This window comes from Cherax quadricarinatus, chromosome 6, assembly GCF_038502225.1.
Source record: "Cherax quadricarinatus isolate ZL_2023a chromosome 6, ASM3850222v1, whole genome shotgun sequence".
Classification (NCBI taxonomy): Eukaryota; Metazoa; Arthropoda; class Malacostraca; order Decapoda; family Parastacidae; genus Cherax; species Cherax quadricarinatus.
In genome coordinates this window covers 710,687-728,791 of record NC_091297.1, presented here as the reverse complement: position 1 = coordinate 728,791, position 18,105 = coordinate 710,687, and the positions used below count along the sequence as shown (strand labels likewise).

General features: G+C 36.9%; 1 protein-coding gene across 3 annotated transcripts in view; it reads left to right on the top strand.

Annotated features, from left to right (window-relative positions):
* Positions 1–18,105, top strand: part of LOC128691752 (PMS1 protein homolog 1) — a 90,873-nt gene that overhangs the window by 15,069 nt on the left and 57,699 nt on the right. For all 3 annotated transcript variants that reach the window (XM_070079625.1, XM_070079608.1, XM_070079618.1), the window contains exons 5-7: positions 2,513–2,675; positions 7,767–7,875; positions 17,068–17,193. In XM_070079625.1, coding sequence (XP_069935726.1) covers positions 2,513–2,675; positions 7,767–7,875; positions 17,068–17,193 — 398 coding nt within the window. The remainder of the gene's footprint in view (positions 1–2,512; positions 2,676–7,766; positions 7,876–17,067; positions 17,194–18,105) is intronic.

The window sequence follows — 18,105 nt, the reverse complement described above, 5'->3', positions numbered from 1 at the left end:
TGTGTTATGGTCATGTGTTCTGTTGAGGTTGGCAAGGAGATGTTTGAGGGGAGGGTTAATATCAGAGTTGAGTGTTCTATGTATGTAATAGGTGCAGTAATAAGTATGGATGTTTTGTATGGTGAGTAGGTTGAGTGTATTGAATATTGGTGGAGTGTGCTGCCTGTAGTGAGAATTTGTTATCATTCTAGTGCTGTATATTATTAGTAATGCTGCATATTATTAGTAATGCTGCATATTATTAGTAGTGCTGTATATTATTAGTAGTGCTGTATATTATTAGTAGTGCTGTATATTATTAGTAGTGCTGTATATTATTAGTAATGCTGCATATTATTAGTAATGCTGCATATTATTAGTAGTGCTGTATATTATTAGTAGTGCTGTATATTATTAGTAGTGCTGTATATTATTAGTAATGCTGCATATTATTAGTAATGCTGCATATTATTAGTAATGCTGCATATTATTAGTAGTGCTGTATATTATTAGTAATGCTGCATATTATTAGTAATGCTGCATATTATTAGTAGTGCTGTATATTATTAGTAGTGCTGTATATTATTAGTAATGCTGCATATTATTAGTAATGCTGCATATTATTAGTAGTGCTGTATATTATTAGTAATGCTACATATTATTAGTAGTGCTGCATATTATTAGTAATGCTGTATATTATTAGTAATGCTACATATTATTAGTAGTGCTGTATATTATTAGTAGTGCTGTATATTATTAGTAGTGCTGCATATTATTAGTAATGCTGTATATTATTAGTAATGCTACATATTATTAGTAGTGCTGTATATTATTAGTAGTGCTGCATATTATTAGTAATGCTGTATATTATTAGTAATGCTACATATTATTAGTAGTGCTGTATATTATTAGTAGTGCTGTATATTATTAGTAGTGCTGCATATTATTAGTAATGCTGTATATTATTAGTAATGCTGCATATTATTAGTAGTGCTGTATATTATTAGTAGTGCTGCATATTATTAGTAATGCTGTATATTATTAGTAATGCTACATATTATTAGTAGTGCTGTATATTATTAGTAGTGCTGTATATTATTAGTAATGCTACATATTATTAGTAGTGCTGTATATTATTAGTAGTGCTGTATATTATTAGTAATGCTGCATATTATTAGTAGTGCTGTATATTATTAGTAGTGCTGTATATTATTAGTAATGCTGCATATTATTAGTAGTGCTGCATATTATTAGTAGTGCTGTATATTATTAGTAGTGCTGTATATTATTAGTAATGCTGCATATTATTAGTAGTGCTGCATATTATTAGTAGTGCTGTATATTATTAGTAGTGCTGTATATTATTAGTAGTGCTGTATATTATTAGTAATGCTGCATATTATTAGTAGTGCTGTATATTATTAGTAGTGCTGTATATTATTAGTAGTATGGGACAGTACCAAAATTTTTTACTGATACTGATAGCCAATTTTCAGCCAATTCTGATACCAATACTTTTACTTTATTTTTTTATTTTAAAATTATAATGACTATGTTCATTATACTATATGGAAATATATTAAATAACACAGGAAGGTTAAATATTAAATTACTTAAGTTCTCTAAAATGACAATATCATTACTTATTACTTGGCCTGTTGTGTTAATAACTAGTTGTCAAAGGCACTTGCCAATTTTGTGTGTGTAAGTGCGGGGGTTTGCATGTTTGCATGCCCGCTCACCTGTGTGTGTGTAAGTGTATGCTTATTTTGATATTTTTGAGCATACATGTAATATTAATATTTTAAAAGTATTGGGTGGTATCTCTCATTACAGTGGACCCCCGCATAACGATTACCTCCAAATGTGACCAATTATGTAAGTGTATTTATGTAAGTGCGTTTGTACGTGTATGTTTGAGGGTCTGAAATGGACTAATCTACTTCACAATATTTCTTATGGGAACAAATTCGTTCAGTACTGGCACCTGATCATACTTCTGGAGTGAAAAAATATCGTTAACCGGGGGTCCACTGTATTTTACTGATACTGATACATAAATATAGTCAATTTCCACTGATACCAATACCAATATTTTAGCACATCCCTAATTATTAGGGTTAGTAGATTTTTAAATACGGGAGGGCCCCACATATACAGCAGGTTAGGTTCCAGGCCACTGCTATAAGGTGAAACACAGCCTTTTTTTTCAATTTCAAATGCATATAAAAGCAATAGAGCTAGGCCTAAAAAGTGTATATACAGTGCACACAGTACTTACCTTAAAATAATTTCATCCTTAGCTTATAGTAAGTGGTGAATATATTTATTGTGGGCAGTCTGAATAAATGAAGAATGGGTATAATTGAAAACCACTGCATTAGGTAAACACTGTAAAGTGAAGCACTGTAAAGTGGGCCCCTCCTGTACTGTACATTTCTTTCAAAATTTATGTACATGTGAAAACACCAAGCTGTTTCAGTCACTATTGAATTAAATAACAAAATAAGCTTACACTAATTTATATTACCAGGAACGACAGTTGTGGTCAGCAACCTGTTCAAGAATGTCCCAGTACGACGGCAGTTCTTCAGCAACCCAAAACGTTGTAGAGAAGAGTTTAAAAAATTAGAGGATCTTGTACTAGCATTCTCACTAGCTGTTCCTAATGTACATCTTACATTATATCATGACAAGTAAGTTATACACATAACCAAATTAAGCTTTTTGACATGTTATTACAACAGGCTAGTTGCAGCAATGTTCATGTTTTACCTTTTACTTCAACTATGTTATATTGGTTATACATTACAAAATATATAATAATTAAAAGCAAATAAATTAAATCTTCTCTTGAAGTATTTAAACGGGACATGGGGAATAAAATTTATTACTTAAGAAGTGTTGTAAGTTAAAAGGAAGTGAATTTTGTGTCTTGTAATATTCCTGCAAAATAGCATTGTAAAATTCTGTAGAAAATGTCTGCATTAGGGCTGGCTCAAAACATACTGAGTGTGGCTCTGGCCCACAACCTAGAAATTACCATGCCCAGTATAATTAATACTTCTGTAAAAAAAGCATAGTAGAGTAGTGCTGTTGGAACTTGCAGTTCCTCTGCATGAGCTCAAATCTATTTTTCTATTGTCTTTTTTTAATTTTAGATAATGCCAGTTGTAAGGAAGATAATAATATACTTAATCCATCTATGATATTTTTTTCAAAATTATACTATAATAAATACACTAAATAGCATATAAACATGATAAACACACCCCACAGTACAATAAATTAAAATAAATATGAGATGTTTTTCCAGTCATTTTGTCGGAGTGTCAGAAAAAATAACGTTTTCTCTAGTTCAACACTCGAGAAAATGTGTACACAATAGTATTGCTGGGGGTAACTGGAGAAAATTATTCCTTTCGTATGCCTTCACTCAGAGCATCATTCCTTCTAAAAATAGTGTGTTACATGAGAATGGGAGTGTTGCTCTTTATTTATCCTACAGTACCAATGTGGAGACAACTTGTACACAATGTAAGGTGTTTGTTTTATGATATAAGCTTCACAAACATGGAAATGAACATGTATCAACCATAACCCAACACCTTTGTCTGCTTGTTTACATACTCTACATCTCTGTCTTCTCTCATTTACTCATTCTCTCTCTCCCTCTCTCATTTATTCATTTTATCTCATTTACTCACCTCTCACCCTGACCATACTATGGGTGAAGATAGAACCAGCGATCAGAGATCTGGTCGCGGGTTCTATCCCTGCCTGTGGTATGGTTTGTTTGCAGTCGTGTCATTACGATTTCATGAGTCACTCTCACCCTACATTAAGACTACAGATATTTTAAGGTAAGTAATGAGTGTACTGTACATGCATTCTATTGCTCTAGGGCACTTTAAATGTATATTATCTGTGGGTGGGGTGGCCATACCTACCACACCTGACCTCTTACAATGAATACTACTCACCTCTCACCCTACATTAGGACTACAAATATTTTAAGGTAAGTAAGGAGTGTACTGTGTGTATTTTACTTTTTATTGTTTTTAATGCCAAGTTTTATTGTTAACCTAATACATGTTAATGTAAACTTTTTTTTTTCTCAACAAACCGGCCATATCCCACTAAAGCAGGGTGGCCCAAAAAGAAAAACCAAAGTTTCTCTTTTTAAATTTAGTAATTTATACAGGAGAAGGGGTTACTAGCCCCTCGCTCCCGGCATTTTAGTTGCCTCTTACAACACACATGGCTTAGGGAGGAAGAATTCTGTTCCACTTACCCATGGAGATAAGAGGAAATAAACAAGAAAGAAGAACTAGAGAGAAAATTGAAGAAAACCCAGAGGGGTGTGTGTATATATAAGCTTGTACATGTATGTACATGTATATGCTTCTAAGCTGTTGTGTTCTGAGCACCTCTGCAAAAACACTGATTATGTGTGAGTGAGGTGAAAGTGTTGAATGATGATGAAAGTATTTTCTTTGGGGATTTTCTTTCTTTTTTGGGTCACCCCGCCTCGGTGGAAGACGGCCGACTTGTTAAAAAAAAAAAAAAACATGTATGTGTAGTGTGACCTAAGTGTAAGTAGAAGTGGTAAGATGTACCTGAAATCTTGCATGTTTATGAGACAGACAAAAGACACCAGGACTCCTACCATCACATAAAACAATTACAGGCTTTCATTTTATACTCACTTGGCAGGATGGTAGTACCTCCTTGGGCAGTTGCTGTTTACCAACCTAGTACCTAGAAGTGTAAACTTATCTGGCATTTATGTAATTTATAAGTGGAAAAAATGGCGTTCTGCTTTCTGGTGGTAACCTGGAAGCTAACCTGTCATAAAAGTGGGGCCCTACTGTAGAGATCAAGTGCTTACAGTGAAGCATATTAATGAACAGTATTTAGAAAAGGGCAAAGAGTTTTTTGTGGCATTTATGGATTTGGAAAAGGCATATGATAGAGTGGATAGGGAAGCAATGAAGCAGATGTTCAAGCATGTTGAGTAGGTGGAAGGTTACTGAATAAGTTAAGAGTATTTATGAGGTTAGTTAGGCTCAGATTAGAGTATGTAGGAGAGAGAGATTATTTCCCAGTAAAGTAGGCCTTTGACAGAGATGTGTGATGGCACCATGGTTATTCAGTACATTTATTGATGGGTTTGTAAGAGAAGTGAATACTTGGGTGTTGGAAAGAGGTGTAGGATTAAAAGATGAAGAATTAAACACAAAGTGGGAGTTGTCACAGTTGCTTTTTGCTGATGACACTGTGCATTTGGGAGATTCTGGAGAGATTTTGCAGAGGCTGGTGGATGAATTTGGGAGGGTATGTAAAAGATGGGCTTTCTTCTATTTTCTTTCTAGTTCTTGTACTTGTTTATGTCCATGGGAAAATGGAATAGAATTCTTTCTCTGTAAGCCATGCGTGTTGTAAGAGGTGACTAAAATGCCGGGAGCAAGGGAGCTAGTAACCCCTTCTCCTGTATACATTACTAAAGTTAAAAAGAGAAACTTTCATTTTTCTTTTTGGGCCACCCTGTTTCAGTGGGATGTGGCCGGTTTGTTGAAAGAAAGAAGATGTAAAAGAAGGAAATTAGCAGTGAATGTAGGAAAGAGTGATAAGGATATCAGATTGGAGGGAGGGAGTGTGGAGGAAGTGAATGTGTTCATATACAGTGGAACCTCAAATTTCGAACTTAATCCATTCCAGGAGCTAGTTCTAAATTCGAAAAGTTTGAAAGGCGAAGCAACATTTCTCATAAGAAATAATGGAAATACAATTAATCCATTCCAGAAACCCAAAAATATTCACAAAAAATACATTGTATAGATAGTATTACACTATAGTTTTACATACACACAACAAATATAGTGCACAATTATTAATAAATTTAAATAAGCATATAAAATAACATTTTTACTTACCTTTATTGAAGATTGATGATGGCATCTGGAAGATAGGGAGGAGGAGAGAGGGAGTTGGGGTTAGTGTTTGGAAAGGGAATCCCCTTCCATAAGGACTTTAGGTATCAAAGCCCTCTCTGGGGTTGCTTCCCTTCTCTGTCTTTTAATGCCACTAGGACCAGCTTGAGAGTCACTGGACCCCTGTCTCACAAAATAACTGTCCACAATCCTCTGTTTCTGGTGCCTCTTTAAGATTTCCCTAAAATGGGACATGGTTCTGTCACTGAACTTGTTGCAAAGATGGCTTGTTTCAGCTTGCTCATGGTGGTACTTCTGCACAAACATTTGGACATCATTCCACTTCTATATTATTTCCTTCTTCACATCTATGGTGAATCTCACTTTCTTTACCACAGGGATACCACTAGCAAGTTTCTTTGGGCCCATGGTAACTTATTTCACAGTCCCACAACCACTAACAACAACGAATTAATTGTAAAATGTTTGAATGAGACCGCAGGTTAGTGTTCACTTAAGCATCACGGCTTACAGCGCCTGCGCGGGGACGCAGACAGAGCGAGCTGGCGGACAGGTCCGGTACCCAGTGGTTCGAAAATAGGGGCGAGTTTGATAATAGGGACAAAGTTGGTTCAAAAAAAGAGGTTGTTTTTCGAAGTTTGAGGTTCCACTGTATTTGGAAGTGGACTACTCAGCAGATGGGTCTGTGAAAGACAAAGTGAACCATTGAATTGATGATGGTAAAAAGGTGAGTGGTGCACTGAGGAGTCTGTGGAGACAAAGAACATTATCCATGGAAGCAAAGAGGGGAATGTATGAGAGTATAGTGATACCATCACTCTTATATGGGTGTGAATCATGAGTTGTGAATGTTTCAACAAGGAGAAGGCTGGAGGCAGTGGAAATGTCATGTCTGAGGGCAATGTGTGGTGTGAATATTATGCAGAGAATCCATAGCTGGGAGATTAGAAGGTGTGGGGGGTTACTAAAAGCATTATCCAGAGAGCTGAAGAAGGGTTGTTGAGGTGGTTTGGGCATTTAGAGAGGATGAAACAAAATAGAATGACCTGGAGGGTATATTAATCTGTAATGGAAGGAAGGTGAGGTAGGGGTCATCCTAGGAAAGGTTGGAGGGAGGGTGTAAAGGAGGTTTTGTGTGCAAAGGGCTTAGACTTCCAGCAAGTGTGTGTGAACATGTTAGATAGGAGTGAATGGAGGCAAATGGTTTTTATGACTTGATGTGCTGTTGGAGTGTGAGCAAGGTAACATTTATGAAGGGATTCAGGGAAACCAGTTAGTTGGACTTGATTCCTGGAGGTGGGAGGTACAGTGCCTGTATTCTGAGGGAGGGGTGGAGATACGTATGTTTCAATTTTTAAACTGTAGTATCAATGTGCCTCTGGCAAGAAAGTGATAGAATGAGGGATGATGAAAGTGGTTCTTCTTTTTTGAGTCACCCTGACTTGGTGGAAAATGACCAATGTGTTAAAAAATAAATGCATTTCTTCTTAACAAGGAGCAAAAAAAAAAAAATTCCATTGACTAGATGAAGGTAAGTAACTCATAAATGTCAAAAACACCTGATGTATAAAATGATTAGGAATGGTATGTCTTTAAAAAAAAGGTGCTGTAATGCATTAGGCAGTATTATTTATAAGAGTATAATGCATGGAGAACGCATATTACTGCTGCCACTTGCTTTAGCGATGGGGACAGAGAAATAGTTTTCAGCATTTGGTATCTCTCCTCACCTGCCCTTCTCCTTTCCTCCCCTCACAAAAAACAAATGTAGATTTTCTTGTGTTTATACTGTAATGACTTAAGAATATCTTCTGATACACGTCTTGGTAACAGGTCCATTATCATCCAGAAGAATTCAGCTCGGGATCTCCGCACTGCTCTCATGAATACTTTTCCAGCTGTGTTTAAAGATTTTGTCTCAAAAATTAAATTAATTGATGATGTAAGTATAAATTTATGATACATTTTTTATCTTATTAGTTTTAAATGTGACTTCTAGAATTAATGCATTTTAAGTAACTTTTGTTAGTGTGCAAAGTACAGCTGGGTTGATGGATGAGGCTAGAGGAATGTCTTGTTAAACTTATTGCATCTCTAATACATTCAGTGTATTTAAGAGCAGATATGTTTTAGGTTTTTCACAATAGTGTAGTATACAGAATACAGTACAGTATTTATTGAATAATTAAACTTATAATTTATTCACTACTGGACATACATTAATACAGCCTCTCCTCACTTAGTGACATACTCATTTACCGACGACTCAGACTTACAACAGACTCTCTGACCAGTATGCATACCTAAATAATGTATATTAGAGCTGATTTTCTCTATTCTGTTTATCACAGTACACTATCAACATTTAAGAATATACTAGAAATGTTATAAATGGTGCAAAGGGGACATTAAAACAATATCTAAGATGGTTGACACAAACCTGCTATCATTATAGTATGCTCCTCACTTAGTGACAAATTCGTTTACCGGTGTGGTCTTAGGAACGGAACTCCGTCCTTAACCCTTTCAGGGTCAAGAGGCCCTCTCCTAAACTCATTCTCAGGGTTGAAAATTTTTCGGAAAAAAAAAATTATTTTTTCTTATGAAATGATAGAGAATCTTTTCCCGATCATAATGTCACCAAAAGTATGAAATTTGATGGAAAACTCAGGGAATTAGGCTCTCGCGAAGTTAGCGGTCTCGACGATGTTTACTCATCGGCGATTTCGTCCACTTTGATCCCTATTTTCGGCCAATTTCAGTGCACTAGTCGACAAAAATCATATGTATTTCACTAGAACTCCATTTTTCCTATTGAATGAGTACAAGAAACCACCCATATACCAATTTCAAGTATCCAATAAAGTAGTCAGAAATTGGCAATTTTGCCAATTTCACACAAATTTCAGGAGATGCCAATTTCCAAATAGGGTCCAGAACAAGCAAGACAGACATTCCTGGCACTAAAATAACATTTTCTCTGTTCATTAGTCACGTCCCCAGGCCCGTCTTACATCTCTTTTGCTTTCCACTTTGAATTTTTATTCTCACAAAAAATAGAAGATTTACTGTTATGCAGACTACTACATTAGTGTAGAAATGGTGTAGAAATGGTATAAATAATATCAGTGCACTTGTGAAAGAATATTAGATTCACCAGTTGACGTGTATTGGACGCTTGGAATGATTCGTTTACTTTTGAAATTTGGTAAAAATCGAACATTTCTGCTACTTTGAGCTCAATTTCAAGGTACTTTTCATTATTAAACCAATCAAAATCATCTCAATTTCTGTAATACATCTTCTATTCTATAAAATGAGACCAGGAAAACTAGAATACAACCATAAATACCATACGAAAATACACTGCAAAGTCGCTGTTTTAAACCAAAAACATGGTCGGAGTTTTTTTCTCTCATTATACACTGTGTGCTGCAGGATTTTTTTTATACTGTGCACACTGACCACATAGACCCATTCTTTCATATGTAGGCCTACCAGCTTTCTCTCACTAGATTTGAAGGCGCTAGAATTTAGGCGTTCTAGTACGTACGTCAATAACCCTGGTGCGTAAGCCATACTAGTACGTCAGAAACCCTGAAAGGGTTAAATGAGGAGAGGCTGTATTTTATACATAATGTATACAGGGATGAACATGATACTTGTTGAAAGCTCTAGAATTTTTTTATTTTTTCTCAAAATGAATATATTTGAAAAATGAATCATTGGTGGTTGTGGTATTTATTCGTCAGGGAACACGACGGGGGTTTCCTGATATGCATGTTAATCATAAGATGACCCACTAACTGGAGATTTCTTGGTCACAGAGCCAAGACCTTCTGCTGGGTTTCTCTCTACCATATAAAAAACTAATGTTCACATTTTATCATATAGGCTCTTATGAATAACTGAAAATTTTTCTTAGGTTTTAGGATATAAAAAGAAGAACTGTAATGCTCTACTTCTGTGTTTGGCCTTATATGACATACTGAAGTAAAAATTCTTTCTCATTATAAAACACAAACTGTAACACACTGATCATTTTCAGCTAAGGTAAAGCCTTGGGATCATTACAACCCTTCAGTTAACCCTAGGAATACATAAATAACCCATACATAGGAGAATGGAACTTATGAGGACATTTTGGTCCAACTTGACCATTAACTAGTGTGACTAGTTAATGGTCCAAGTTGGGCCAAAACATTGTAATAAGTTTCATTCTCCCATGTGTGTAGGTTATTTGTTTATTGTTCCAGCCATGGTGTTGTACCTTTTTGTTCTTTAGCTCTAGGAAGATTGCAGCCCTTCAGTTTGCCCTGTGACCATTGCAGTTCTTTTGTTACCTTCGAGTATTTTGCATGTTATTATGTCCTCCCTGGCTCTTCTGTCATTAGATTCAGTTCTATTAGCCTCTTCTCATAGCTCATGCCCCTGAGTTATCCTACGCTGCAGCCGCAGCAAGCAGCAACAAGGCTGCTGCTAAATCTTGCCGTCCCCTGGGCCTATCCGAACTCCAGTGATGGCCAAATTGCAAGTACTGCTGCAACAACATGCAAGGAACCTATAGTGACATAAAAACTGACGGTGACGACAACAAAATGGACTAAATATGACAAAAGAGGGACCGGCATTCAAGTACCAGACCTGTTGCCAGACGTGAACCAAACATGAGACATTTTCCACTACAATGAAATAACTGACCTCCATATCAACTGCACCAGTGTTCAACGGGAAGACAACATGGCAGAAAAAATGATCAACAAAACTCCAAGGAAATGGCAGGTCTGTAGGACTTTTTTCCTCAGTGCCAAATGAGGGAAAGAATTGAGCATTTAATCATGGCTGACCGGCATCCAAACACCAGCTACTGCCAGACGTACAACTAGCGAAGTGAAATTCTCATCTTTACTGACATTCATCTGTTGACAGTAGCATCATATCTGTACCACCATCATATCACCTGTACTAGTGCTAACAAGAGGGAAACATAGGAGACATCGTCAAATCAACTGTACAAAACTCCAAGGTTATCCCTCAGTGCCAGTCGTGGGAAAGAAGTGAATAGGTAAACAGTCAAGGTTAATGTTTTAGTAGCTGACCTATATTCAGCTGACCAGTGTACAGTGAAAGAATCATAGCAGAAAACGCCAAATATATTATAAAGTCAGGTTGTAGGTGGCGTTTACTTCCCTCAGTGTTTTAAAAATGGCCGAGTCAGCAGACCAGGTCAGGCAGTCAACAACACCACACAACCCCCGATAAATGGAATTGAGGGGGATTTGGAAGGATAAAACCATTGATTAAACCTTTCTGGTCTACCAGAATGGAAAGGAGTTAGAAGTTAAAAGGTGAAGCTGGACTGTGAAGTGAGGCGGGAAGGGGAGTGTGTAATAAGGGGTTAACTGAAAGGGGTTTGTGAAGTTAAGGGAAAAGTGAGCAGTGAAGAGGGTTTTGAAGAAGAAAATTTACTAGTAATTCAGTGGTGATTGCTAAAGCAGATACTAAGTGTACTAGGTGACTGGAAAAGAGGAATAAATATTATTGTATATGAGTAAAAGAGCGAAGAGTGAAAATGGCAGGCATTAGGGGGGTACAAGCTGCCATAATTATATTTATCTTTCTTCTTCAATTCCATGAAGAAAGAAATCAGTCATGGGGGCTGGAAAAGATGAATGGAGTAACAGTGCCTTGGACAGTAAAAGCCCAACAGTTGCTATCCTACCAGAAAAGTAAATGTCACTATCGCCGCAAGGTATGGCAACACCGCATACCCAAACAAAAACAGTGGCACACAGCTCTTATTGTAGCGCTCTTAAGTGGTGATATCCAAATTAATCCAGGACCTCAAACTATTATGCAGAGGCAAAACAGACAGATAAATGACGGTGATAATGACGGTCTAGTAGCTAGGAATGATGACCTTAACTCCATATGTAATGCATACATACGTCAATGTGAGACAATTCAGCCATTATTATCTCAAACACTACCAAACAGGTGCATACACTGTACTAAAGTACGCATGAAAACAGAAAAGGCACCTTATGTAAAATGTGGAAGGGGTGGGTGCGCGATGGATGTATGTACAATTATAGCAACGATGCCAGAATTCATTTTGTGTGTAACAAATGCACTTCGGCACAGTTACCTTTTAGCAATGATGACATTGATTTACCTAATTTTAATACAAATGACCCATTGCCATATATTGATGATTAATTGTTTTATGAAAACAGGCCTTCACTTGATTCATGTCAACGCAAGATCACTTCTTCCTAAATTGGCAGAGATTAAGATTCTAGCTAACAAAATTAGGGCGGCAGTTATAACCATCTCTGAATCCTAGTTGGATGATACTGTGACTGACGACGAGGTCAAAATAGAAGGTTACAATATAAAACGCTTAGATAGGAACAGAAAGGGTGGTGGAGTATGTGCCTACATTAGAAATGACTTAGCTTACAACCCAACACCTGATTTAAATAACAATAAACTGGAGATTCTATGATTTGAAGTGCTGCTTCCCAAGACCAAACCCATCTTAGTAGGAACTAGTTACCGCCCTCCTACCCAGGACCAGTTCTTGGAAGACTTTTCCAGAGTATTGTCCGGACTTGAAAACAATTGCGAGACAATAATACTGGGCGACTTCAATATCTGTTTTCAGCAGCAAAATAATGGGCTATGCAAAAGGTATAAGCAAATTCTAGGTTGAAATAGTTACACTCAACTAATTAATACACCAACCCGGATCACGCAGTTCTCAGCCACCCTAATTGACCACATACTTTGTAACCGCGCTGAGAACATTAGTCAGTCAGGTGTCATTACCACAGGTCTTAGTGATCATTTCATCATTTACTGCACCAGGAAAATCACTAGGGATAGGATAGGCCTACACAGGACAATAAAAATGAGGTCAACTAGAAATTACAGTAAAGAAACACTGGTAAATAGGCTGCACAATTGTGATTGGACAGAGATAACAAGTTGCATGGATGCAAACGATGCCTGGGAAAAATTCAAAACAATGTTCACTACCATCCTTGATAATATTGCACCAGTTAAAGAGGTTAGGATTAAACAAAGAACTGATCCCTGTATGACTACTGAGATATTAGATAATATGAAATTCAGAGACCAGCTGCTAAAAAGATTTAAAGCAAACAGACAGGATATTGCAGCACTAAATGAATTCCAAAGGGTGAGGAACAGAGTACAGAGACTTATAAAAGGAGCAAAGGCAAAGCACTGTTGCTCAAAAATTGAAGAGTGTAAGCATAACCCCAGAAAGCACTGGCAACAACTAAAACAGTTGGGGTATAGCCATAACCCAGTAGATAGGTCTAACATAGTACTCACTATCGATAATGAGGTATGCCACGAAACATCTAAGGTGGCAAATTGCTTTAATTCCTGCTACACATCTGTTGCATCAACACTAGTAAGTAAACTACCAGCTGCATCAAATACCTTTAACACAGACTCTGATAAGTTTCAAACATACTGTACCAATAAAGGGGTAACCCCAAACAGTTGTCAACTAGTAAGTGCATCTCATGACTTTATTCAAAAAGAACTAAGCAGGTTAAACCCAACTAAGAGCACAGGCCCTGATAACATCCCGTCTAAGTTCCTAAAAGATGGTGCTTCTGAACTGTCAATCCCTATTGCTCACATAATAAATCTATCAATCACCACTAATACCGTACCTGAGGGGTTCAAGAAGGCCAGAGTTACTCCTATCTTCAAGAAAAATAGTAGATCTGATGTCAGCAACTATAGGCCTGTTAGTATACTCGGTATAATATCCAAAATTCTAGAGAGGGTGGTGTACTCTCAAGTAATTAAGTACCTTAATGACAACAACATTCTCCATAGCTATCAATCGGGCTTTAGAAGATCTTACTCAACCGACACCTCCCTAATTAATCTGATGGATTACCTGAGAACTGAAATGTCAAAGGGGAACCTTATAGGTATGGTAACCTTAGACCTGCAAAAGACCTTCGATACTGTTAACCACAATATATTATGTAAGAAACTTCAAGCTATCGGTATAGGTTCTGTAGACTGGTTTAAGTCCTACCTTAGCAACAGGAGACAAATTGTCAAAATCAATAAAATGGAATCAGAACCCCTGCCGATAGCATGTGGAGTTCCCCAAGGTAGTATTCTGGGTCCCTTATTATTCTATGTTATGTCAATGACATGCCTATCAGTGTCAAGTGCAAACTCCTACTGTATGCAGATGACAGTGCCCTGTTAGTGTCAGGTAAAGACCCACAAGATATAGCTAATGTTTTAACACTGGAACTGGAGTCCTGCAGCAAATGGTTAGTAGACAACAAACTATCATTACACCTCGGGAAAACTGAAGCCATTCTCTTTGGCACGAAACATAAACTGAGAAGGGTAAATAACTTTAATGTCCAGTGTAATGGGGAGCCCATCACTTTGGTTTCATCAGTAAAATATCTGGGAATCTCCTTTGACCCATGCATGTCAGGAGAATTGATAGGGAACAGTGTAGTAAAGAAAGCGAATGCCAGACTGAAGTTCCTGTATAGACAAGCACAGTGTCTACCTACTGAGGCTCGCAGGACCCTATGTCTAGCCCTTATACAATGCCATATGGACTACCCTTGCTCTTCATGGTACTCTGCCTTGACAAAAAAACTGAAAGATAGACTGCAAATCACCCAAAACAAAATCGTAAGAGTCATCCTGGGGCTGGGACCAAGAGAACATGTAGGCCAGGATGAATTACAGCAGTTGGGTATGCTGAATGTTGAAGACAGAGTAAAACAACTGAAGCTAAATCATGTTTATAAAATTGCTCACAAACAGTGTCCAGAATATCTTGCTGTCAATTTTGTCAAGGTTGGGAACCAAAGCAATCATAGTACTAGGGGGAGAGAGCACAACTTTGTAGTATCCACAGTCATTGGCCAGGCTTCAAACACCTTTTATTGTACAGCAATAAAGGAATGGAACAGACTGCCTGCACATGTCAAAGCCAGTCATAGCATGAACCAGTTCAAGAAGAGTGCCAAAAGGTGTCTGATGAATGTAGCTACAGAAAGGGAGGGGAATGATTTTCTATTTTTTAGCTAACATACGTGTAAATTTTACCTTATTCCTAGTAATGACCCTCGTATTGTAGATAGTCTTAATGACCCTCGTGTAGTAGATAGTCTTTTTAGTATGATAATAAGATGTTATCTTCATTATAGAATAATAAGAAAATATTATAACCTTTATATTATAATAATAAGGTAAAAGGACCCCAATGGAAATAAGTCACTCTGTCTGACTTTTTTGGGTTATCCTAGGTTCTCTACACATATGCTGCTATGTATGATAATTCTATGTAACTGTATTTGTGAGGTAAGACACATATGCAACAGTTAGGTATCTTTATTATGAAACGTTTCGCCTACACAGTAGGCTTCTTCAGTCAAGTACAGAAAAGTTGATAGAAGCAGAAGATACTTGAAGACGATGTAATCAGTCCATCACCCTTAAAGTTTTGAGGTGGTCAGTCCCTCAGTCTGGAGAAGAGCATTGTTCCATACTATGGACTGAGGGACTGACCACCTCAAAACTTTAAGGGTGATGGACTGATTACATCGTCTTCAAGTATCTTCTGCTTCTATCAACTTTTCTGTACTTGACTGAAGAAGCCTACTGTGTAGGCGAAACGTTTCATAATAAAGATACCTAACTGTTGCATATGTGTCTTACCTAACAACCTGTCGGTATTTTATACCATTTTAATGTTCAACTGTATTTGTGTATACCTGGATAAACTTACTTACTTATAACTCAGGAACAAGCTTTGTTGCATACTTCTGCATTTTCTCCAATTTCTTGGCATGCTTCCTTAGGTGTGGGTTACATACTAGTGCTGCATACACCAAGATGGGCCTTCTATAAGTTGTGTAAAGTGCCCAGAATGACTGTTGAGATCCCTGAAGGCCACTCTTAGGTTTGCCAGATAAGCATTGGCTGCAGAAATTATTCACTTGATGTGAGCTTCTGGCAAAATGCTAGTGAGTTCTACAGCCTCTGTACCCTGAGACTATACTCTGTGTCCAATCTTCTGTCCCATTCCCCTATATTTATGATCTTGAATTTGCTAGGGTTGAATTCAAGTAACCACTTATCTGAGAAGTCCTGTACTTTGTCCAGATCTGTTGGCATCCTTTCCCATCCTAATCTTATTATTCTTCTCATTAGTTTTGCAGCATCAGTGAACAGAGTTACATCTGACTCAATGCCATCTCAAATATCATACACATAAACCAGATACAGCACTTCGCTTGTTACATTTCTCCATTCTGATATCTGTTCCCAGACAATCACTTTTTGCCTCCTTCCTCTGAGGTACTATTTGATCCACCAGAGTACATTCCCTGTTATTCCTTCCTGCACCTCAAGTTTTTGTCTCAGTCTTTTGTGGGGCACTGTATCAAATTCTTTCTTGCCACCTAAGAAAATGCAATCCACCCAGCCCTCTCTCTCCTGTCTCATTTCTGTTACTCTGTCATAGAATTCTAGTGGGTAGGTAAGACAAGATTTACCATCTCTGATCCCGTGCTGGTTACATTAAGTGCTGTCAAAACAAGTGTTAGATGCTCCTTCCATGGTGACAAAACTGTTGATTTTGTGTGACTTATCTTACAGAGCTTATATCAGAGAATAACAGTACCACATTACTGGAGTAATTTTACAAAAAAAAAAAATATAATTTATATTCCATTTTAGTGTTTGTTTTATATTATGTATTCAGTACAGTATGATGCAGTTACTTAAATTTGTTATGTATATCTCATTTGCCCTTCAAAAATAAAAATATATGCTTGACTTGCTTTCCAGCTGTCAGGTATTTATTCCTTCTGAGATAGATGATGTTATATATAATAATGTATCAAAGGCACTTGTCTTGTTTTAAATGTATATTTTTGTATTGAAAGAATTGTTATACTGTACATAGTCATGTAATACTGCAATATGATCTCATGTTCTAAGGGCCTTTTCATTTTAGAGAATGAAATATAAACAAAATTTTACCTTAAATGCAGACCAATTAGTAATATCATCATTTTTAAGTCTTAATGCTTTTTGGCAGATCAAGTTAGAGGTACATCTTCCAAGTGCCAGGTGTCTTTCCAACCAAAACTTCAGTCGAGTAACTGCTGACCGTCTCTTCGTTATGGTCAACCAGCGGCCAGTTATGCACAAGACTATTGAAAAGGTAGGAACCAGTTTTGAACTTATAACTACTGTATTTTCTGTTTTTCTTAAGTTTCTAAAAAAAATTATACATTCTAGGGATCTAGCACTTTCTGCTTTGTGTAAATACATCTATGCTTTTAAATGAATGTATTGCATTGGGGTATTTTAACAATATAATAAATATTTTTAAGATTCATCTTATATTGTACATCACATCAGAGTTAAAGACAAGTTCGTGTATTTTCAGTTTTACAGAGCACAAGTTGTGCATCAATTTACTTGTGATTATTGTGTGAACTCGTGTACCTGTGTTTGTGAGAGATGAGCTCCAGCTTCTGGACCATACTTCTTGACTACAGTATTAACCCTTTCACTGTGTCTCATGTAGATCTATATTACTGATGCCGGCATCACTCATGTTGATCTGCATTTTAAGCACATCGCCTTCAGTGTACTGTGATTGGTAAATGTTGGCTTAGACATGAGCAAATGGATCTTTTGTGGTGAGTGTGCACTGCATAAAAAAATCCTGCCCTATAAAGTGCATGATGGGAAAAAGCAAATCTCTGACCTTGTGTTTAGTTTAAAATTGTGACTTGGAGGCATTTTCTAGATGGTTTTTATGATTTTATTGGCTGTTTCTTGGTATCAATTGATAGAATGGAAGACATACCAATGAAGTCAGATGCTTTGAGTCAGTTTTAGGACCAGAAGTAGCTTGAAATAGAGCCCAAAGTAGTGGAAATATTCGATTTTGGGATTTTTCCAGAGGAAAGGTAGGACCCCTTACACCGCCAGTTTGTTTCGTGGTTTTTACTAGGTGTGCTTCAGTTATTGGAATGGCTGAAACCATAACTAATCTCTCTTGGTTATATTATCTGAGAAATAGAGTAAAACTTCAATTTTTTGTGATAGTGGATTCGAAATGGCG